The 22,965-nt window shown below is 48.4% G+C and overlaps 1 protein-coding gene across 14 annotated transcripts; it reads left to right on the plus strand.

Moving 5' to 3' along the window:
* Positions 1–286: 286 nt before the first annotated feature.
* RABL2B (RAB, member of RAS oncogene family like 2B) lies at positions 287–22,297 on the plus strand. 14 transcript variants are annotated; one of them, XM_032345726.1, is made up of 10 exons: positions 365–402; positions 699–768; positions 1,909–2,071; positions 16,687–16,716; positions 16,963–17,042; positions 17,723–17,802; positions 20,686–20,797; positions 21,120–21,217; positions 21,550–21,633; positions 21,815–22,297. In XM_032345726.1, the coding sequence occupies exons 3-10, from the start codon at positions 1,965–1,967 to the stop codon at positions 21,893–21,895; spliced, it is 672 nt and encodes a 223-aa protein (XP_032201617.1). In that variant the 5' UTR covers positions 365–402; positions 699–768; positions 1,909–1,964; the 3' UTR covers positions 21,896–22,297. The 14 variants fall into 14 exon arrangements, with proteins under 14 accessions (XP_032201614.1, XP_032201613.1, XP_032201615.1 ...); XM_032345730.1 differs by lacking the exons at positions 365–402; positions 699–768 and adding exons at positions 11,915–12,071; positions 12,410–12,548 and having other exon boundaries at positions 1,970–2,071; XM_032345723.1 differs by lacking the exon at positions 699–768 and having other exon boundaries at positions 287–402.
* Positions 22,298–22,965: the final 668 nt, after the last annotated feature.

A 22,965-nucleotide genomic window follows, 5' to 3' on the forward strand; every position in this document is an offset into this window, starting at 1 on the left:
ACTTTTTGGTCTGCTTCGTAAAGCCACTGATAATTGAGGCCAGTACAGGATTTCTAAATATTTTGGTAAAGAAATAAAAAAGCCACACACCACTTTGTTTGCCACATAGTTCCACGCCAACAAGGAACACACGACCCCGCCGCATCGGCGCGCGCCCCCCTCGCGCGGCAGCCTGGGGGAGGCCCGCCACGCGCTCCCCGCAAGCCGGACCGGCCGGCGCATGCGCGCGCCCCTGCCGCGCTCCGTCCCGGCACCGCGCTAGCCAGCCCGCGCCGCGGAGGGGTCCTTCAGGCCTCGGGCCGGGCAGCCCTGCTCCGGGGCCTCGCGCGGTTGCGTAGCAGCTGCGAGGACGCGGAGCGAGGCGGAAGCGGCGAGCGGTGCAGAGGAAACCCCGGCTGGCGGGTGGGGTCCGGGGCGCGATCCGGGCGGAGCGGGGCTGGGGTGGTGGGGCGGGGTCGGGAGAAGGGCGCCCACTGGGGAACGGCTGGCCACCGGGGGAGTCCGGGGTCGTACCTCGTTTCCCGCAGGCGGCGGCCCAGCCTCGGGATCCGCCGTCCTTGGGCCCTGGGCGGGAGAAGGACGGGTCAGTGGGTTCCCGCAGCGGTGGCGGGGGGCGGGGTTGGGGGTGACGAGGGCAGAGACAGCCGTTGAAGATCGTGGAGCCTGGAGTTACAGGTCTGGGTTTGGCTTTGGAACAGGTCACTCTGCTCTGGGGGGTCGTGGAAGGGACAGCCCCTCGCTATGCTCACCAAGCATGTCATTTCCCAGGTGAGGGCACCTGGGTAAACCGGGCTCAGTCCCTGCCTGAGCGGTGGTACAGCCAGGGTCCTGCTGGCATTTCCCACCCCGACGGTGTGCACACGCGGTCCTAGCTCTTGCTGCAGTAGGGTTAGGGTTAGGGTTAGGGTTAGGGTTAGGGTCGTGTCCTTTCCTCCGAACCCAGCACAAGGTCTGCGAATGGTGCCTGCTCAGTGGGAGCCGGAAGGCATCATTTCTGTGTGCCTCACTGGCTCAGGATCTGTGTATTGCACTCTTAGTACAGTGCGAAAAGTTGTCTTTGGCAGTGAGGAGAGAAGAGCAGAGCTAGAGGTGATGTCGCACAGAGGTGTTGGCATTGGGTGATGTCTTGGACAGACGAGGAACATAAGGACTGATGTTTGGGTGGGCAGGAATTAAGTATTTGGTTTTTTACATGTTATTTGTCCCTGTGTGGCAGAACGTACTAGTCCAAGTCTGGTGGGCAGCTGCCTGAGTCTGCTGCCAAGGGAAGCAGTCTCAGTGGAGGTACAGGTCTGGCGCCATCCATAGTTAGGAGATACTTGAAACTAGCAGAGACTGAAGTAACCCTAGAAAAGACGGGCTGGAGAACGCCCACAGTGAGAGAGAAAGAGGCAGCTGCTGATTGCAGCAGAGTGAAAAATGAAGGGGAGGTGGAGGCTTGAGGTAGGTGATCAGGAATACACATTAGATGTTTTTGGCTGTGTAGTCTGTCATTCCGTGATAAGAGCTTCGGCCTACAGAGCACTGTCTGTCTCACAGTGATTGGATTTGGGGGTTTTTTTTGGGGGGGGGGGGGTGGTCCAGTTTTACCGGTGAGAAAGGTTGCCCATGTGCAACTTGTGAAGTAGTCTTTCCAGGTGGGACTGGGAGGTGTGGCCCTGACCAGAGAGCTGCAGTACAGACATGACACAGAGTAAACCACCCAAAGAGGATTTGGAGGGGGACAAGAGTCCACCTCCACAGCTGAGCAGGTGGCGACCAGGTTGGTAGTGAATAGAGAAGGGTGGATGTGTGTCCTTGGCCCTTTATCTCATCAGCTTCTCTCTCCCATCCAGGAAGAAGAACATGTAGATTTGGTTGAGGAAACTTCTCATCTCTTTAACAGTAGTCTCCTCTTTATCTTCCCAGACAACGACAAGTCCCCACACCCACACACCTCCCCGGGGCTGGACAGCCAGGAGCCAATGGCCAGCGACAAGGCCAAACCCTGTGAGCTCAACCAAGACAAATATGATGCTGACGACAACGTGAAGATCATCTGCCTAGGGGACAGCGCTGTGGGCAAGTCCAAGTATGTTGGGAGATGAGGGAAGAAGGACCAGGCCCACAGCAGGTCGGGCTGGCACAGAGGAGCATGACTTCTACAGGATTGATAAGGGAGTAGTCTTGGCTGGAACCTAGGTGTGTGGCGGGGAACAAGGGGGATCATAGCAGCTGTGTGTGTTGGGGAAGGGGGAGCAAGTCATAAGGACTGAGTAAATAGAGCTCTCTCCAGGAGTCTTGGCAGCAGATATGGGATGGGTCACCCAGGAGACTACTGTAGCAGTGCAGGGTGAGGCGGTGAGAGCTGAGGGACCCTGTATGTTCTGTGTGGGCAGAGAGTCTGCAAGTGGGAATGAAGACCGAGGACAGATTGATTAGAGGTGGTGCAGATGCCTTCTTGGAGGAGCTCCCCAAGAAGAAGCAGAATGGCAGGAAATGAGGACTGACTGTGTCAGCCTGGAGATTGGCTGACTCTTAACTGACCCCACTGCCCCTGTGCACAGTGTGGGACTCCACAGCTGGAGGGTTGAAGGGGGGCTCTGCAGTGTGCACAGTGTGGGACCCCACAGCTGGAGGGTTAAGGGGGGCTCTGCAGTGTGCACAGTGTGGGACCCCACAGCTGGAGGGTTGAAGGGGGCTCTGCAGTGTGCACAGTGTGGGACCCCACAGCTGGAGGGTTGAAGGGGGCTCTGCAGTGCTGGCAGAGCCTCCGTGTCCCTTTCCACCTTCACCTCGGGAGGGTAGACCAGACGTCTCAAGTCCTGCCTCCTGGGGCTCCACATGTGCCTTGTTTCCAAGCTTCATTGTCAGCTTCAGGGGCTTTGCAGGGTCTGAGGCTGTCGTCGTGGGTTCACACACTCTCCCCCCCACCCCGTGTCCACATAGTAGGGTTCCACTGTCGCTTTGACCATCCTCAGCAATGTGTGTGTACAATGAAAATGAGGGTGAGTGTTGTAGTTTGGGGAGATCGCACAGTAAGGAACACCCGCTGTGTGCCAGCCAAGTGTAGTGTTTCCCAGCAAACAGAGCAGAAATGGCAGGAAGATGAAGAGCAGGCGAGGGCTTCGGAGAGCAGAGCTCAGTGTGAGGCCGAAGGTGGCCTGCCTGCTTCCTTAGCACTGCCCAGCTCCAGGTTCAATGCTGGTTTCTTACAAGCCTCGCTTAGGACAACAAAAAGTAGGAGTCCAGGAGGTCAGCAGGACTTCCAAGAGGACGCAACCTTGGCCTCTACAGCCACAGCGTCTGGAAGACAATCGGGCCTGCAGGGCAGATGCACCCGGCTTCTCTGAGGGGCTCTCCTTTCTCACGTAGCACGTTCATGCCTCTTGATTCCACTTCTCTGCATCTGTGTTTTTGGCCCCTCAGCCTCTGTGGACTTGATGACCTAGCTCTCTCACTGCCTTCACACCTGCACATACCTCCTTCCTGAGTCGGCTACTACTGCAAGATGTTCTCCCCTAACAAGCTCGGACCTGGCCAGCTCATAATCTGATTGTCTAGCCTGGGTCCACTTTAAGAGGAGTTAACTCTACAAGTTATGAGTACTACCAGGGTCAGACCGTGCTCTCGGTGATCAGGAAGGACCCATCTCTGTGTGCGCACTTACCACCATATCACTTGGAGACCCTGCCAGTCCTTCAAACATTTTCTTCATGTTTTCTGTACCGTCAGGGCATTGCTGACCAGTCCTGAGAAGAACCCATGCTCCCACTGTAGCTTCTCCTTCTGCAGCTCAAGGAGTCATCTTCCCCTTGGGGACAGGGGTGCTTAGGCTATTTTGGGCCTTGCCTTTCTTTTGTGCGTATGTTTTTTTTTTTTTAAGATTATTTATTTATTTATTTGAGAGAAAGAAAGCACAAGCAGGGGAGAGGCAGAGGGAGAAGCAGGCTCCCCGCTGAGCAGAGAGCCCCATGCAGGACTCGATCCCAGGGTCCTGGGATCATGACCTGAGCTGAAGGCAGATGCTAAACCAACTGAGCCCCCCCAGGTGTCCCTTGGGCTTTACCTTTCTTTAGGATTTCTTTGGAGCCAGATGCTCCCTCCGTCTAATAACAAATGTGGCCTTTCCTTATCCACTCTTTAAGAGAAGTTAGCTGCAGACATGCTTTGCCCCTGACTCAACCACTGAAGCTTCTCGCCTCCGTTTGTGGGGGAGAAGTGTAACAAGGCGCTCCTTGCAGTGCTTTCTAAGGGACTAGCCTAAGGTTTGACGCATGGTAGGTCTTCAGTGGGTCTTAGTTTTATCTTCACATTTGCCACTAGTTTGACCTGATGAAGAAAATGAATAAATAGAAGTCTTTGTTCAAAAACAGAATGGTTAGCTCCAGATAATTGCCTTTTTCGGGGGATAAGATGTCATTCTCCCCCTGAGCACCGTCCACCATTATGCAAAGAGGGCGGGGATGCGCACCCTCTAGGGCCGCGGGGTGTGAGCACAGACTGGAGTCAAATAGGGGAGATTAGTGAGCAGAAACTGCACAGCCTGACCCCTGTCACCTGCCTTGGTCCCCTGAGGCCAGGAGGGAGCGGGCTGGATGCCTGGTGGAAGGGGCCTCCTGAGAGGGGTCTGGCCCCTGTGATACTTCACAAGCTTCTGGGCCAGGAGCATAGGGACAGTCACTTGTTCACTGCCCGCTGTGATGAGCCAAGTCTCTCAAGCTCTGCTGTCCTCCGCACCGCAAGCACGTGCTGTCTCAGAGCAGGTCTAACCTTGGCTCTGTCTCTGGGCCCCTGCGCCTCTGGCGGCCATGATTGCCCTGGGAGGGTTTCCTGCTTCTGTGTAAGACGCTGGTGCATTTTCTTTATAGTATGGATGCTGTTTCTGTTCGGTTGTAAACAGAACCTACCATCCTTCTGCAAGGGAAGCTACAGTTTTAAATCTTAGAAATATAAAATCATGGCTATAATGTATTCAATTTATAGACAGATAGAGAGTAGCCCTTAATATGTGGGGTAAAGTGCAGTTGTCACCTCAGGACAGTGGTTAGGGCAGGCCCGTTTGTGAAGGTGATATCTGAGCCAAGGTCTGAAGAAGGCAAGGGAACAAGCCGTGTGTGGGGAGGAGCGTTTCAGCTAGAGGGACTGGCTAGTAGCTGGAGCAGAGGGAGAAGCAGGAAGTCAACGGGAGGGGAGTCGGGGTGGGCCTTGGGATCTGAGGATGCTTTGAACAGAAAGAAATGGAAAAATATGGGATGGTTTAAGCAGAGGAGTGACCAAGTCTGAATAATTTTTTAACTGGATGACTGACCGAGTTCAGAATAGGTGTTCCTCTCAGTCATCAATAGATCAAGCAGGGAAAAAAGTAGTAAGGAGACATTTTGACAGCACATTTATCAAGGCTGATTTTTCATAGAGATTATATTTAAGACTTTCTAAGATGATGACTAATTCTGAGGAGCACCTTCTCACTTACTGGTGCTCGTTGGTCATTGGAAATCCTCCTTTGTGAAATGTCTCTTTAAAGACAGGTGCTCATTTTTGTTGGACTGTTTGTCTTTTTATTATTGACTTGTGGGAATCTCTTCAGACATTCTGAACCTTCTTTCAGTCTGCAGCTTTTTACTCTTACCGGTGTATTTTGATGAACAGAAACAATTTTAATAAATTGAACTGTTAAAAAATTAGTTAAAGAAAATGTTTGAGATATAATATCTAAGATTGCGGTGGGGTACGACATGATGATTTCACATACATGTGTATTGCAGAGTGATCGCCACAGTGAGGTTTGCTGGCACATCCATTGCCTCACAGAGTTATCTTGTTTCGGTGTGTGATAAAAGCCCTGAAGAGTTACTCTCTTAGCAGCTTGCAAGTACTTGATGCAGTATTGTTCATTGTGGTCACCACACTGGGCACAGAATCACCAGAACTTGCCTGTCTTATAACACAAGTGTACCCTTTGACCAACACCTCCTATTCCTCTGTGCCATGGAATAGTACTCAGCCCTTTAGAAAGAAGCAAATCTTGCAACAACATGGCTGGGTCTTGAGGGCGTTGTTCTAGTGAAATAAGTCAGAGAAAGGCGAATACTGTATGATCTCACATATATGTGGAATCTTATAAAAAAAAAAAAAAAACAAAGATGCAAGCTCATAGATACAACAGATTGGGGGCTGCCAGAGGTGGTGGGTAGGGGTTGGGGAAGGAGGTCACAAGGCACAAGCTTCCAGTTTAAAATAAATAAGTCGTAAGGATGTGATGTATGACCTGGTGACGATAGTTGGTAACACTGTACTGCAATCTGGAAGCTCTCGTCACAAGAAGAAATTCTGTAGCTATGTGTGCTGATGGATGTTAACTATGATTATCTTGGTTATCATTTCACAGTTTGAAAAAAGTCTTGGGGCGCCTGGGTGGCTCAGTCATTGAGCGTCTGCCTTTGGCTCAGGTCGTGATCCCACGGTCCTGGGTTAAATCCCACATCGGGCTCCCTGCTCAGCAGAAGGCCTGCTTCTCTCTCTCCCACGCCCCCTGCCTGTGCTCCCTCTCTCGCCGTGTCTCTCTCTGTCAAAGAAATAAATAAAATCTTTAAAAAAGGAAAAGAAAAGGGAAAAGTCTTTAACTCATTTTTTTAATTTATTTTTTATTATTTTCAGCATAACAGTATTCATTATTTTTGCACCACACCCAGAGCTCAACTCATTTTGAGTTAATTTTTGGTGAATGGTATAAGACAGAGATCCAATTTCATTCTTTTATATGTGGATTTCTAGTTTTCTTATAACCGTTTATTGAAGAGACCATCCTTTTTCCATTGTGTGTTCTTGGTTCCATAGTCAAATATTTGGCCGTATACGTGTAGGCTTATTTCTGGGCTCTCTATTCTGTTCCATTGGTCTATGTATCTGTTCTTATGGGAGAATCATGAAGATTTGATCCTATATTTTCTTCTAAAAGTTTTATAGTTTCAGCTCTTAAGTTTAGGTCTTTGATCCATTTCGTGTTAACTTTTGTATATTGGTATGAGGGAAGGGGCCCACCTTCATTCGTCAGCAGGGGAATATCCAGTTTTCCCAGCATAATTTCTTCCCATTGAATGGTCTTCGGCACCCTTGTCAGAAATTATGTGACCATATATGTGAGGGTTTCTTTCTGAGCTGTGGTCTGTATGTCCATATTTATGCCAATACCATACTGTTTTGATTATTATAGCTTTGAATGAAGTCTTGACCTGAGGGAAATGTGAGTTCCTCAAGTTTGTTATTCTTTCACAAAATAATTTTGGGTACTTAGGATCCCTTGAAGTTTCATACGAATTTTGAGATGTGTTCTTTTATTTCTGCAAAAATGTCATTGGGATTCAGATAGGGATTGCATGGAATCTGTGCATTGCTTTGGGTCGAGTTATCTGCCTCGCAACAGTAAGCCTTCAAACCCATGAACAGTGTCTTCCCACTTATTTAAGCCCTGTTCAGTGTCTTAGTTTTACTGTACAAGTGTTACGTCGTCCTGGTTAGATTCCCTTTTCATGTTGTTCATTGCCAGTGCATAGATGTGCAGTTCAGTTTTGTGTGTGGATATCTTGCAACTTTGCTGAATTTATTACCTCTGGTACTTTTTTGTGGATTCTCTCATTTTCTGTGTCTAAAATTATGTTATCTTTGAAGAGAAATAGTTTTACTTCCATCTTTCCAATTTGGATGCCTGCTGTTTGCTTTTCTTGCCCAGGTGCTTATGTTGAAGGCTTCTTGTACCTGACGCACTGAGTTAAGAGTACACAGGTCCCTGATGAATGAGGGACATAAGGTCAGCAGGTAGTCCCCTCAGCATCTGAGCACCCACTTTGGGGAAGTGAAAGCCCTGGGGTTGTTTTGACTGAGTACTCTCCGTATACCCACACAATGGAAGTCAAGTCCCAGGATCTGTCACATACAAGTCCCAGAAGTGGGAGTGAAATAAGTCGGGGGAAGAGCCGTCCTCCATTCCGGGTCACACTGTTTGCATGCTCAAATCTAAGTGTTTATTTATTTTATTTTTTTAATTTACTTATTTCTTTAAGTAGGCTTCATGCCCAGCCTAGGGCTTGAACTCATGACCCTGAGAGTGAGAGTCACATGCTCTACTGACTGAGCCAACCAGGCACGCCCCCTAAGTGGTTATTTTAAAACGTGCCAGGGAAAAGCGACGTGGGAGCTTGGGGTGGGCATCCTAGGCTCAGGTTCTTATCGGAACATCCAGACTCGGTGTGAGCAGGATTGTCCTGCTTGTCAGGCACCTGAGGGCCCGCTGTCATTTTCACAACTGAGTATGAGGTTGATTGTGTCTTTTCATATATGGCCTTTATCCTTTTGAGGAAATTACCTTCTGTTGCTAGTTCATCGAGTGTTTTTGTCATGGGATGGTATGGGTTTTGTCAAATGCTTTTCGTGCATTTATTGAGATAAATATGTAGGGTTTTCCTTTCGGTCTATTAATATAATATACTTGATTAGTTTTCTTAAATTGAACCACTCTTAAATTCCAAGAGAAGTCTCCCTTGGTCATGGTGTATAGGCCTCTTAATATGAATTTGGTTTTCTATTATTGTGTTGAGGATTTTGACATCTATATTTGGAGATACAGTTTTCTTGTAGGGCATTGTCTGCCTTTGGAATCGGGGTAATGTTGGCTTCATGGAAAGAATTAGGAAATGTTCCCTCCGCTTCAATTTTTTGGACAAGTTTGAGAAGTATTGGCGTTAGTTCATTAAATGCTTGGTAGAACCCTCCAGGGAAGCAACCCAGTCCTGGGCTTTTCTTTATGGGAGGTTATTCGTCGCTCCTTATTGGGTGTTGGTCTGTTCATACTTCCTTCTACGTCTTCAACCCGCTTGGTGGCTTGTGTATTCACGGAGATGTATGCACTTCCTCTAGATCGTCCAGTCTGTCGGCACACCCTTGTTCATGGTACCCTCTTACAATGTGCTTTGTTTCTGCAGAATGGACGTGAGTGTCCCCAGTCTCAGTTCTGATTTTGATCATTGGTGTCTTCTCTCTCTGCCCTCGGCCTGCCCAAGGCTTGTTGATTTGTTGATCTTTTCCGAGAGCTCATTTTTTATCTCACTGATGTTCTTCCTTGCCTTTCTCTCCTCATTTTGTTTATCTCCACTAGAGTCTTCATTACTGCCTCCCTGCAGCAAGCTCGTGTTTAGTTCACTCTTTTCTGTCGAGTACCTTAAGATGTACGTATCAGTTGTTGATTTGAGGTATTTCTTCATGTTTAAGGTATTTGCTCATAGCTATATTTGCTTTTGGCACATCTTTGGTTTCATCCTTAAGTTCTGGTTTGTTGTGTTTTCATTTTCATCCGTCTCAAGGCATCTTCCAATTGTCCTTGTAATTTCGTCTGCAACCCATTGGTTGTTTAATATTGTGTTGTTTAATTAACATACAGTTGCGAATGTTCTGGTTTTCCTTCTGTTATGTATTTCTGGTGTCACTCCATTTTATTGGAGAAGATACTTGGTATGATCTCAGTCTTTTTTAATTTTATTAAGACTTGCTTTATGGTCTCACCTGTGTTCACTTGAGTAGAGCGTGTCCTCTGCTGCCGTCGGGTGCAGTGTTCTCTGTACTTAGCGTAGGTCCCGCCGGCTGTAGTGTTGTGCACATCCTTGGCTTCCCTGTCGGTCTGCGTCTGGTTCTACCCGTCACTGACGGCGGGAATCTCAGCGGGGTCGGCGTTCACTTCCTTTCTTCTGGGACTGTTTCAGGTGCGTAAATGTTTGCAGCTTTGATGTATTCTTGCTAGATTGAAACTTTCATCACTGTGTGCTATCATCCTTTCCCTCCTAAGTTGTGACTGAAAGTTTATTTTGTCTGACTAAGCAGAGCTGCTCCAGCTCCTTTTGGACACTGTTGGCATGGATGATCTCGCTCTCTTATTTTCAGGGTTTTTGTGGCGTTGTGTCTGCAGGGAGACCGTCCCGGCAGCTCGTGCGCGGATCAAGTGCTGGGATGTATTTTGCCCGTCTCTCACTTGTAATGGGAGAGTTTTATCCACTGACACTGGAAACAACAAGAATTATCAGTAAAGGAGGGCTTATTTCTGCCATTTAGCTGTTTGCTTTTCTGTCTGTTTTTCATCATTACTTCACTGCTGCCTATTTGTTTTCTGATTTTTTGAAGTGCACTATTTTCGTTCTCTTCTTCATGTTTTATGTAATTCTTTAATTGTTTCCTAGTGGTTATCTTAGAGATGACAGCTACAGTCTTAGACTTACAACAGCCTGTTTGCGTAACACGGGGTTGTTGGAACAACGCAGTCGCGCCCAGAGAGCTCTGCCCCACACCTCCGTCTTGTCTGGCACAGACTGCGTCTTTATACATGAAGTGCGCGGAACATAGATTTATAATTACTGCTTTGTGTGTTTGCTTTTTAAGTCATGCAGGAGAAAGGGGAATTACAAACCAAAAGTACAAGAGTACTGGCTTTTATTTGTACCTATGTAGCTTACCTTTACTGAAGATCTTTATTTTTTCATTCAGCTTCAAATTACCACCTAATATCCTTTCATTTTAACCTAAAAGAGACTCACTTTAACATTTCTTACAGGGCAGGTCCACTGGTAATGAGCCTTGTCAACTATGTTTATCCGGGAATGTCTTAACTTCATTCTTGAAGGATCATTTGCTGGATGTAGAAATCCTGGTTGACAGCTTTTTAAATATGTCATCCCACTGCCTTCTGACTTTAGGGGTGTCTGAGGAGAAAGTGGCTGTTTGTCTCACTGAGGATTGTATCTTTAGGTTTCGGCAGTTTGCCTGTGATGTGTCTCAGTGTGGGTCTCTGGCTTTATCCTGCTTGGAGTTTATTGTTTGCTAGGTGTGTGTACTCAAGTCATGATGTGTGCAGACTTCAAGTTTGGGAAGTTGGTTTTGTTGGGGTTTTTTTAAGATTTATTTATTTGAGAGAGAGAGAGCCTGTGTGCATGTGGTGGCGGGGGCGGGGGGGGCAGGGAAATGGGCAGAGCAGGGAGGAGAGGGACAGCCGACCCCGCACTGAGCACGGAGCCTGATGCAGGGCTCCGTCTCAGAACCCTGAGATCATGACCTGAGCTGAAATCAAGAACTGGATGCTCAATTGACTGAGCCATCCAGATACCCCAAGTTTGGGAAATTAGTAGGCATTATTTTTTCAAATCTCTCTCTTCTTTATGATGTATATACTAGTAAGCTTTATGTTGTCCCACACCTTCCTTAGGCCCTGTTCCTTTTCATTCTTTTTTTTTTTCTCTTGCTTCTCCGACTAGGTAATTTCAATTGCCTTATTTCAAGTTTGCTGATTCTTTCTTCTGCTCAAGTATGTTGTTGAAAACCCTCTAGTGAGGGTTTGGTTTGGTTTGGTTTCTTCATTATAATTAATGTGCTTTCCAGCAGCTCCAGAAGTGTTGTTGGGTTCCTTTTCATAATTTCTATCTCTTTATTAATATTCTCATTTTGTTCATGTATCATTTCCTGATTTACTTTAATTCTTCATCCCTGAATTCCTTTAGTTCTTTGAGTACATTTAAGATAATTCCGGTGTCTGTGTTTCTTCTGGCATTATTTCTGTCCAGTTCTTTTTTTGTGAGAATAGCCCATATATTCTCATTTCTTTGTTTGCTTTGGCATTTTTTTGAAGAGAATTAGGCATTCTGAGTATTTTAGTATGGTAACTTTAGAAATCAGGTCCTCCCACTTCTCAGGGATTGCTGATTTCTGCTTGTTTGGGACTAGGTTTATCTGTTTATAACTTTTCCAAACTGTTTTTGCAAAGTGTACATTCTTTGTTGTGTGTGGTCACTGATGTTATCTGTGATGTTCTCTGTGATATCTATGATGATGTTCTGTCATCTGTGGTCTGACCACAGTGACCTGACAAGATTCCCTTATGTTTCTGGCTCCAAAAAAGGAAAGAAAAGCAAAGGTATTCCTGACCCTTGAAATCTCCAGCAGATGCCAGCCAGGGAACCCTGCAGCCTGAGAGAGCCAAGACCTAACTGTGCAAAATATGCCACCAGACTTTTTGAGGGCAACGCTAGCCTGACCCTGGGAGCACAGATCATGAGGTCAGTGCGGCGGGCCTGAGGAGTGGCTGAGGGCCGCTGCTTGGCCTGTGTTGCTCTTTAGCTGGGCTCAGCACTCTTCTTTTACGTAGTGCCCTCCTGCGTGCTGTGTGTCCAGGCAGGTTCCAGAGTTCAGAATTGGTTGATTCTGATCCATTCTTACAGTTTACTGGATAGATCAGTTGAGGGCTGACCTCCTGTACTTCCTGCTCCACCATTGCATTAAACAGCCTAAAGATTTGTTTTTTCCCAGACAGATATTCAGCTGCTTGGACACCACTAATTGATGAAATAGTTCTCAACCCCACCAAATCACAGTGATGCCTTTGTTCTAAATGCAGGGACTACACATGTGGCTGAATCTGTTTTGAGGGCTTCCTTGTTGTCTGTCTTCATCTGCTCCAGTGTACACTCCGTGAACACAGGGATCTCCATCTGGTTTGCCCGGTGTCATGGCACCCGCATAGTGTCTGGCCAGTGGTAAGCACTCAGTAAATTTGTTTTAACTAGTTTGTGCTAAAATTATTTGTCTGTTCACAACAGAACATTTATGATGTTATCATTTTTATGATATTAAACCCAATACTGAGGTGAATATTTTCACACCTACCATCTTGGGTACACTTTGGCCTGGGGGGAAATGGCCTAGTTTTAGGGTTAGTGCAAACTTTAGGATACCCAAATGGCTCTCCAAAACAGTTCTGTTACATTTACACTGCTGCCAGCACAGTGTAAGAGTTTCTGTCGCTCTACAAAATCCCCAACATTCTGTATCCTGTGACTTTCTGAATTTTGCCAGTCTGTATTAAAAATGATCGAGTCACTAAATTTAAACATTGAGCATCTTTTCGTAGATCTGTTACCTGTTCATCTGTTCATATTCTTAGTACACAGGTGGTTTGTGTGTTCCCGGAACAGCCATTTATATTTTCTTTATATTCTTGTCCCTTGTCGGCATTGCGTGTATCTTCTCCCTGTCTCTGTGGGTTTTGTTTGCTTTTTTTTTTCCTTAACTTTTCATTTTGAAATAATATAGATTCACAGATGTTGCAAAGACAGAGTCTAGAGAGAGCTTGTGCACCCTTCCCCCAGCTGCCCCAGTGATCATATCTTGGGTAGCTATAGAACAGCATCAAAATCAGGACATTGCCATTGGTTCAGTGCATGCATAATTCTGTGTCATTCTATCACATGTGCAGATTTCTGTGACCGTCATTGGAATCAAGATACCAAACTTCAGTCATGCTACCCATTTTAGTCACACCCACCCCACCTCACTTCCCACCATCACTAACCCCTGTAACCACCAGTCTTTTCTCCATCTCTATAATCCTGTTCTTCTGGCAACATCGTATAAGTACAATTACGCAACCTGTGACCTTCTCCACTCCACAGAGCAGTGCCCTTAAGACCCATCCAGGTTGTTGCACTATCAATACTTTGTTCCTTTTTGTTGCTGAGTAACATTCCATAGTGTAGATGGCCACAGTATGGTCTTCTAGACTGTTCCAGTCACCTGTTAAGTGGCGTTTCAGTTGATTCTGGGTCTTGGCTATTACACATGAAACTGCTGTGAACATGTGTGTGGGTTTTTGCATGGACATGAGTTTTAATTTTGTGGGTTGACCATACAGTGAGTATATGTTTCATTTGTTAAGAAACTCAATCCAGGGGCGCCTGGATGGCTCAGTCGTTAAGCATCTGCCTTCAGCTCAGGTCATGATCCCAGGGTCCTGGGATCAACCCCTGCATCAGGCTCCTTGCTCTACGGAAGGCCTGCTTCTCCCTTTCCCACTCCCTCTGCTTGTCTTCCCTCTCTCCTTCCTGTCTCTCTCTGTCAAATAAAGAAATAAAATCTTTTAAAAAAGAAAAAAAGAAACTGATTTGTTTTCTAGAATGTCTGTTTTCCCAGTAGCAGTATATGAAAGATGTGATTTTCCTGCACCTTTGCCAAAGTTTGGTGTTGTTGCTATTTTTTATCCTAGCCATTGTGACAGGCGTGGTCTTGGTTTCTATTTCCCTGGTGCTTGGTGGCGTGGAATGGAACACCTTCTTCTGGGCTTATTGGTCATGTATACGTTCCTCTGTGGTTAAACGTCTCTTCATGTCTTCTGCGTATTTTCTTACTGGTTTTTGTTGTTGTTGTTGTTGTTTTTTTAGCTATAGAGTTTTGGTAATTCTTTATTTTCCCAGAAACCGGTGTTTGTTGAATCTGCTATTCGCAGACAGGTCCTTTTTATCTAGGGCTTGTCTTCCCGCTGTCTTATTACAGGCTTCCTCATAAAGCAGAAGGTTTCACTTCTCATGAAGTCTGTTCGCCACTTGTTTGTTTTATGGGTCATGCTTTTGGTGTTACCAAAGTCATGGACTTTGGTCTTCACCAAGCCCTGACTCCAAAGGATCTTTTCCCTAGGTTTTCTTCTAAAAGTTTTACATTTTTACATTTTATACTTAAATCTGTGATCAGTTTTGAACTGCCTTTTGTTTAAGGTATGAGGGTTTAGGGTAAAGGTTTGTTTTTTCCTTGTAGATACTCAGTTGGCGTCACTTGTTGAAGGGGCTGTTGTTCCTCCATTGAATTGCTTTTGCGCCTTTGCTAAAAGTCAGTTGGCTCTACTTCTGTGAGGCTGTTTCTGGATTCTTTCTTTGGTTCCATTCATCTGTGTGTCTGTCCCTCCACCAGCACCACACAGTCTTGACTAAGGGAGCCATAATAAGTCTTAAGATTGGTGAGAGTGATTCTTCCCACTTGATTCTTTGTCAAGTTTGTTTTAGCTTTTTTAAAGCTGTGTTGCCTGTCTACATAAATTTTTCATAATCTTGACAATACCTGTATAACCTCTTGCGGGAATTTTAGTGGACATTGCATTAAACCTGTATATCACTTTTGGGAGAACCGACATCATGTTTATATTGAGTTTTCCAGTCTATTAACATAGTATGTCTCCCCATTTATTCAGATCTTCTTTAATAATTTTCACCAGTATTTTACACTTTTCAGTGTACTAGTTCCCCTCTGTTCCTCTTTCTTTCTTTGTATGTTTTAACATGAACGGGCGTTATATTTTTCAGATGTATTTTCCCCATCGATTGACATGACCCTGTGACTTTTCTTCTTTAGCCAGTTACTGCGGGAGAAGACATTGATTAACTTTCAAGTACTGACCTAGCCTTACACCCCTGAAATAAATCATATTTGGTCATGGTGTACATCTTCTTGTTATGCATTCCCAAGTTCTATTTGCTAATATTTTGTTAATGCTGTGTGTCTATATTCATGAAAGATATTGGTCTATAGAGTTGTTTTTCTGTACTATCTTTTGATATCGGGATAAACTGACTTCATAAAACAAATCGCCTCCTCTTCTCTGGTAGAGGTTGTACAAAATTGATATCAATTCTTACAGTGTTTGGTAGAAATCGACCCTAAAACCATCTGGGCTTAGGGATTTATAGTTCTAGACTATTCAAATGATCTGTTTATTATTAGGTTAGTTTTGCTTATTTGTGCTTTTATGAATTGGCCCATTATTTAAACTTTTTGTATCTTCGTTTATTTCAAGCATATTGTAGTTGTTCATTTTTTTTTAAGATTTATTTATTTATTAGAGAGCATGCGTGCTCACAGTGGGGGAGGGGGCGCAGAGAGAGCAAGAGAGAAACTCCAAGCAGATTTGCGCTGAGCACAGAGCCCAGTGCGGGGCTTGATGTCACGACCCGAGATCACAACCCGAGCCAAAACCAACTGTGCCACCCAGGTGCCCCGTACTTGTTTGCTTATGACAGATGCTTTTAAAACTTCTATTGAGGACACCTAGGGGGCTCGGTGAAACGACTGCCTTCGGCTCAGGTCATGATCCCAGAGTCCTGGGATTGAGTCCCTTATCAGGCTACAAGCTCCACAGGGAGTCTGCTTCTCCCTTTGACCTCTTCCTGTCATGCTTTCTCTCTCTCTCTCTCTCTCAAATGAATAAATAAAATCTTTAAAAAAAAAAAAAAAAAAAAAAACTTCTATTGATTGTCTTTTTTCATTCATTTTAAGTTCTTCCTGATTGTAAACAGTAAATGATTTTTGGTTGACACTTGGACATTTTGTGAGGGGCGTTCATTCTGATTCCATGTTCCAGGCTTGGAGAATGGGGTGATGCCACTAACTGGACACTTCAGGGGCAGGGACAGGGTTCGTGGGTTAAAGAAACTCACTTTTAGATTTGTTGAGTTTATGGTCTCCAGTGTAGGTACATGGCAAAGCTCCAAAGACAGGTCTCTGTTTCTTCAGCTCCTAGTAGTGGTGAGTTTTTGATGGTCATTACAAGTGTGCGTCCTGTCTGTCTGTGTCTGCCCTGGAAGGTGGAGTCCCTGCCCTCAGGCAAAGCAGCTGTGGGTGCTGGATGGGTGTTACAGCTAAAGGGGGCCAGGGCCTTAAGGGGAGCCAGGAAGAGGGTAGGTGGGCAGTTCCTGGGCATTGTCCTAAAGGGCAGCTCCATGGCTGTGGAGTGAATGGGGGAGGGGAGCCACAGGTGGCCCTACGTTGTCAGCCTGGATGGGGTGAGGCCTTGGGGCACGGAGGAGGGGCCTTGGAGCATGTACCTGACCACCTTGCACACTGTCCTTACAGACTCATGGAGAGGTTTCTCATGGATGGATTGTATCCTTCAAGGTTTCCGGAGCCCTTGTCCCTGTGACCCTTCCCCCTCCTGCCCCCTCAGCCTTCCCAGGGAGTTTGTGCCCGTGATGTTTGAAGCTGATCCTCTGTCTGCAACATTCGTTCAGTTTAAAATATGAAGAACTCCAGAAAGAAAAGGAGAGGGCCAGTTTCATCTTCCAGTGCCCCCACCCCAAGCACCTTCCTTGCCTGCCTTTTGTTCATCTCTGTTCCTTAACCTGAATGCAGTCAGCCACAGCAGCTGTCCACGTACGCCCTGACCCTGTACAAGCACACAGCCACAGTGGATGGCAAGACAGTCCTTGTGGGTAAGCAGCACCAGGCCGGGCCACGGACTCTCGAGGGAGAGGAGAGGGGAGGGGAGAGAAGTCCATGGGAGAGAGGCAGGAAGGAAGGGAGACCCCCAGCAGAGAGCAGGGGAGGTAGGGAGGAGCCTGGGATCCTGGAGCCCAGGGAACGGGAGGAGGTGCACAAGGCCTCGGTCCGACTCTCCGACCTGGTATTCTAATCAACCAGTGGAAAGAAATAACAGTTGTGGTCTGAGTATTACCTTCCACAAAAGGTTTTGACTTTCTGTGACGTCACCGCCTCCTGCTTGGCTAGGCCGCGCATCCCGCCTGGCTGTGTCTACCATCGGTGGACGGCGCACATGGGAAGTCAGCGTAGTGCAACCTTGAAGGGCTCTGCATCTTGGGGGTGGGAGAACAGGAAACCTGCCTTCTCCCTTTCAGGACTTCCTGTCTGCTGCTTCCTCCTGGCCTGGCCACGTGTTCCTTCTTACTCACTGCCTTGCACACACACGCACACAGACCTTCCGTGACACCCCCAGGTGCATTGTGTCCTGATGACGCACACGTGCGAGCTCTGCGGCCTTTGTTCCTCCCACGTGTTGTGTCCCTGCACACACAGATCTGTACAGAGATGCCCAGCATGTCCGGGTCTCTCTGCCCTCCAGCCGCACCAGACAAGAGTTGTGTTCCTGTTGCAGACTTTTGGGACACGGCAGGCCAGGAGCGGTTCCAGAGTATGCACGCCTCCTACTACCACAAGGCCCACGCCTGCATCATGGTATGAGACCTGTCGGGCAGTGGACAAAGGCTCTGTGAAGCTTGCAGGGTGACCCAGCAGTGCTGAGCCCGCCTCACTAAGGCTGGGTACTGGGAGAGGGGATGAGGGCAGCCTGGGGAGGTTCCAGAGTGAGAACATGCCCGGGTGAGCTTCTCTTCAAGTGAGGCTGGATGAGGGACCCCCATCCAGGGGTGGAGCACCTCCAGGGCCTCTGCATCGGGCTTGGCATCTAAGAGGCAAGGAAAGTCCTTCCCTGGTGGGGAAGGACTGTTCCAACAGGCTTCCAAGGTCCCCTCGGCCCCATCACCTGGTCCTGCTCCCAAATGAGCCCCTCCCCTCTCTGCTGTCTAAAACCCAGTCTTTGGGGGCTCCCCATAGCCGCAGGGTAAAAACTGCCATTCGAGGACCTGAGGGAGAGCTAAAGAAGCGCAGGAGAGCTGTGCCAGCCTGTGTGCATAGGGCCCCTGCACAGGGCCCTGGCTCCATTCTCCAGCTCCCTCATCCCTTAACACAAAATCTCTTGACATTTTCCAAATTGTGATATGAGTACCTGTAAGAGGACAGAACGAGAAGGTGACTGGGTACAGCACGTGGGGGCAGTGCAGGCCAGCAGTCCCACCTGGAGGCTCACACGGTCAACGCTTCTGACCCTGGAGAAGCAGGAGGGGGGAGCCCAGCCTTGTCTCCCGCTTCTGCACTGGTGTTTGGAGCTCTGAGCTTACCTCCACTCTCTCTCTGGGAGGAAATACACCCCCCCCCGCCCCCCACCTTGGACACCTCTCCATCCGCTGCATTTGGACCCTCTTCTGACGCCTGGGGCTGTCTCTCCGGCCAGCATTCCTTCATGCCTTTCAGTGCAGCTGTCTGCTGCATGGGGCCTGGCAGGTAGAAAATGCTCGCCTTGCGGTGACCACGTGGGATCCGATAGTCCCAGCGGGAGCTCCACTCAGAGACTGGACCGGGCTGCTCCTGGGCCCCAACAACTGTTCCTCAGCTCTCAAAACAAGGTCAGACCTGGACGAAAGGTGACTGATGGTGATCGTGGGAGGCAGGCTGGTGTGAAGCAGATTCCGGAAAACTCATTACAAGTGTGATTTATAAGAAGTCTTTATATTAGGGATTCAAGACCATGTGGTCATTTGTTGATACGGGGCCTGGGTGTACCGTGGAAGGGCCTCCCAGGCGGACCTCCTGCTGCCTCAGCTGCGACAGCTGCTGCCCCAAGCCCCCTGCCATGCAGAGCAGCCCCTGTGCTGGGTGAGGCGCATTTACTCCCATGAAGGGAGAGCAGCCATTCCAGCAAGTCCCCGGGCTGTTCTGGATCCACTGCTGTGCTGGGACCGTGTGGGCCTGAAAGCAGGAGCTCTGGCCAGGGGGTTGAGGGCCCCGTCCCTGCAGCAGTCGTGAAGCACGTCAGGAACCCTGGCCTCCCCTGGCCTTAGAGCGAGTCTGCCCATGCTTGTGCATGTTGCTATTTTAAAATAGGTAAAAACTATCCACTGTAAAATGCTAATCAAATTACAAGCTATACAATAATAAAAGATAGTCGTTCCGACTCCCGCCAATGCAGTGAGAGGGACCCCTGCGCTGTGCACTCCACGCCCCTGCAGTGGGTGGTCGCAGAACGGCTCCAGCGTCCCAATCCACCGGAACACGCAGACCCGGAGCCTTGAGGCTGAGCAGCTCCTTCCCTTCAAGCATCCGATTCGCCTCCAGGCTGTGGGTGTGAGCCAGCGGCCGCAGGCAGAGGTGGAAAGGTGGTCCTGATGCGCAGATCCGGCCAGCGAAAACCTGCCACCTCCCACCTGCGGACCACCATCCGGAAGGCCCGGGCCACCCTCCGCGGCATCAGGCACGTGATCTGCAAGAACAGGGACTAGCCCGTGGGCACGCGGCTGCTGCTTGCAGAATCAGCACCATCCTGAGCGCCTCTCCCCGACTTCCAAAGTAACGAAGATGTCAACCACCTCCAAATAACAAGAATAGATAAAAATTACTTTTAAAAAGTTTAAGATACAAAATGAACAAGAGATTAAACAAAAGTTTCAAAATTAAAAGTACATCGATAGTGGGTGCCTGGGTGGCTCAGTTATCTGACCGTTGATTTCAGCTTAAGTCATGATCTCAGGGTCATGGGATCAAGCCCCGTGTCAGGCTTGTCCTCAGCAAGGAGTCTGCCTGAATTTCTCTTTCCCTCTCCCCTTCCCCCTGCTTGCACTGTCTCACTCACTCTCAAAAAAATAAAATCCTTATTTAAAAAAAAAAGTAAATAAATAAAAATAATAATCTTTTAAAAGTACACTGATGGTAACTATGGAAAATCTTGGAGGGATTTAAAGTTATTACAAAGGAATTTTTTTAAAAGATTCATTTAGTTATTTTAGAAAGAGCATGTGCAGGCAGTGGAGAGAGGAAGGGCAGAGGAAGAGGAAGCGAATCTCAAGTGGACCCCCCGCAAAGCCCGGAGCCCGACGTGGGGCTCATTCTCACGAGCCAAAGACCATAACCTGAGCCAAAACCAAGAGTCGGACACCCAACCAACTGAGCCACCCAGGTGCCCTGCATAAGGAATCTCAAGACAAAGTTTAAGTAATACCAGTAATAGACTAAGAAAAAAAAAACAAAAACAAAAACAGAAGATTTAGGGTTTGCAACAGACTATATTGATTAGTACAACGATACATCCTAGTTATATTAGATACACCGATGGCAAGATGACAAAAAAGGAGTGAACGTTTTAAAGGCACCTTTTCGATTGGGAGGTTCTGGGGGCTTCCCTGGGAAGGGCGGGCCCAGGGCCGCTCAGCGGCTTGTGTGTGTCAGGTGTGGTGGTGTGCAGACACTGATGGCCCTCAGCTCTTTTTCGTCCTCTGTTCACTGCAGGTGTTCGACGTGCAGAGGAAAGTAACCTACAAGAACCTGAGCACTTGGTACACAGAGCTTCGGGAGTTCAGGCCAGAGATCCCATGCATCGTGGTGGCCAATAAAATTGATGGTGGGGCCATCCCTGCATCTGGGTGTCCATGCTCCATGGGGGACCCACCACCACACATTTCCTCCTCCATTCCTGGGGCGGTGAACCTTCAGTGATCTGTCCTTCCCCAATACAGCCCTTGTTTGCTGTCCATCAGCCTCTATCCAGTAAAGACCCCAACTGAGCCAGTCTGTCCTTTTCCAAGACGTAGATCCCTGTTAAATGAACTTTTTCTAGGACATGTCCCCTGATTGCCCCTCCCTGTCCCACTTTCTGGCATGGCCTCTGGCAACCTCTCCCTTTCCCCTAACGGACAGGCCAATGTCCTACCTTCTCTTTACAGCAGACGTAAAGATGACCCAAAAGAGCTTCAATTTTGCCAGGAAGTTCTCTCTTCCCCTGTACTTTGTCTCCGCTGCTGATGGTACCAATGTCGTGAAGGTAACGGTGGGCTGCAGAGGTTAGGGAAGGCCAAGTACTTACGGGACCGGGGAAGCCGCGAAGAGAAGGGATGTTGGAGCGGACAGGCGCTGCTGCAGGGGCCGTGAGTGGGCGGTCCAGAGGGAGTGGTGATAGGAATGGGTCATGGTTGGTTCTGACAGCAGGGAAGATGACAGGCCTGGGCTCGGCAGAAAAAGTACATTGATCGGGAAGTGAATCGAGGGGTGAACTTGCTGACTTTAGGGGTGGAGTGTTGTGTGGACGTATGACGGGGACAGGGCATTGGGACCCACTGCCATGTCTTCCTTCCCGCTGCTGCCACCTACCCCCAGCTCTTCAATGACGCGATTCGATTAGCTGTGTCTTACAAACACAACTCCCAGGACTTCATGGACGAGGTTTTGCAGGAGCTTGAGGTAGGTCAGGGGGAAGTGTTAGACGGGATCAAGCGTCTCTGCAGAGGGTTGCAGAACGAAATTCAGTAGAGCGGCTCCTGCCGGCCCTTCGGGCAATGCACGCTCATCATGCGCCCCGGGAAGAGTCAGACCCCCCCGGGGAAGACATAGGGCCAGGCCTCACCTGCAGCCTTGTCCACAGAACTTTGATTTGGAGCAGAAGGAGGAGGAAGTGCCAGACCAAGCGCAGCGTGGCAACACTGAGAGCCCCTCCCCTTCCTGAGTCAAAGACGAAAGCCTCGCTCCTCGTGGACTTTGGTGGGGTGTCCTTCTGAATACCCTCCCGCCAGCACCCCTGCAGCTAGGAATTGAAAAATTCTTGCCAGCCGGCCCCTCCACCTCCTGCGAGCCCACCCATTCCATTTGCCTCCCCGCCTACCATGGCCCATAACTCCCGAGCCTTCCACAGGTGTCCTCTCCCCTGTCCTCAGGGACTGGGGCGGGGTCTGTACCAGCAAGCACCCTTGGCTGGTGCAAGACAGGCAGAGTAGACCCTGAAGCAGAATTAGAGATCAGTACCCTCAGCCTCCCCAGCTTGTGCAGTGGCTGGGAAGAGCTTCAGGAAACAGGCTTTGTGTGTGTCTCCAATAAAAGGAAATTAAGGTGTTTTCTCCCCCAGAATTGACCTTGGGGCCTACTCATTGCCTTTCCTCCAAAGGAATGATTTCTAATTCCTGGCGGCCACGGTTCCCACCCCTACAGGTTCAGGGGGCCTCCATCCTTTTTTCTCTTTAGTCTCCCAACCAGCTTTTTTTCAGAAATGATTTTGAGCGGACATCTGTTCCTGTCACAGGACAGGTTTGCCTTTAAAGCCCAGGGAAACAGGTGACGAGTCCTGTAACCCTTAGCAATACTGGGAAGCATGCCCGTGTGGATTCAGAGAACTTCCCTTTACAGCCCCTGTTGCAGCAGATGATGCTTTCCCGCCTTTTTTTAAGGACTGTTGTGAGTACTGCCCCATGGGTGGGGAGAGGGGCACCCTGCTGCCTCCCCCACTTCTCTCCAGGACTCACGGGTCAGTCGTGTGTTTGTATGATCGCCTCGCCCGTCATCATCATCATTTCCAGTGTTTTCATTTGTATAGTAAAGTTCGAATTAACATAAACATCGCATGTATGTGCATGCTTGTAGATCTGGATTTCACTGAACAAAAAGCCCCAGGAGAGCCACGATCATCAGCTAGATGAATGAGGGCCCCTGCCTCCACCTGCCGTGTGGGGAGCCCGGTCAGCTCTGCCCTCACGGAGACCACTGCAGTGGGTTTGGGTTTTGGTTTTTAAGATTTTCTCAGAG

Source organism: Mustela erminea, chromosome 6 (assembly GCF_009829155.1).
Source record: "Mustela erminea isolate mMusErm1 chromosome 6, mMusErm1.Pri, whole genome shotgun sequence".
In the NCBI taxonomy this organism is placed as follows: Eukaryota; Metazoa; Chordata; class Mammalia; order Carnivora; family Mustelidae; genus Mustela; species Mustela erminea.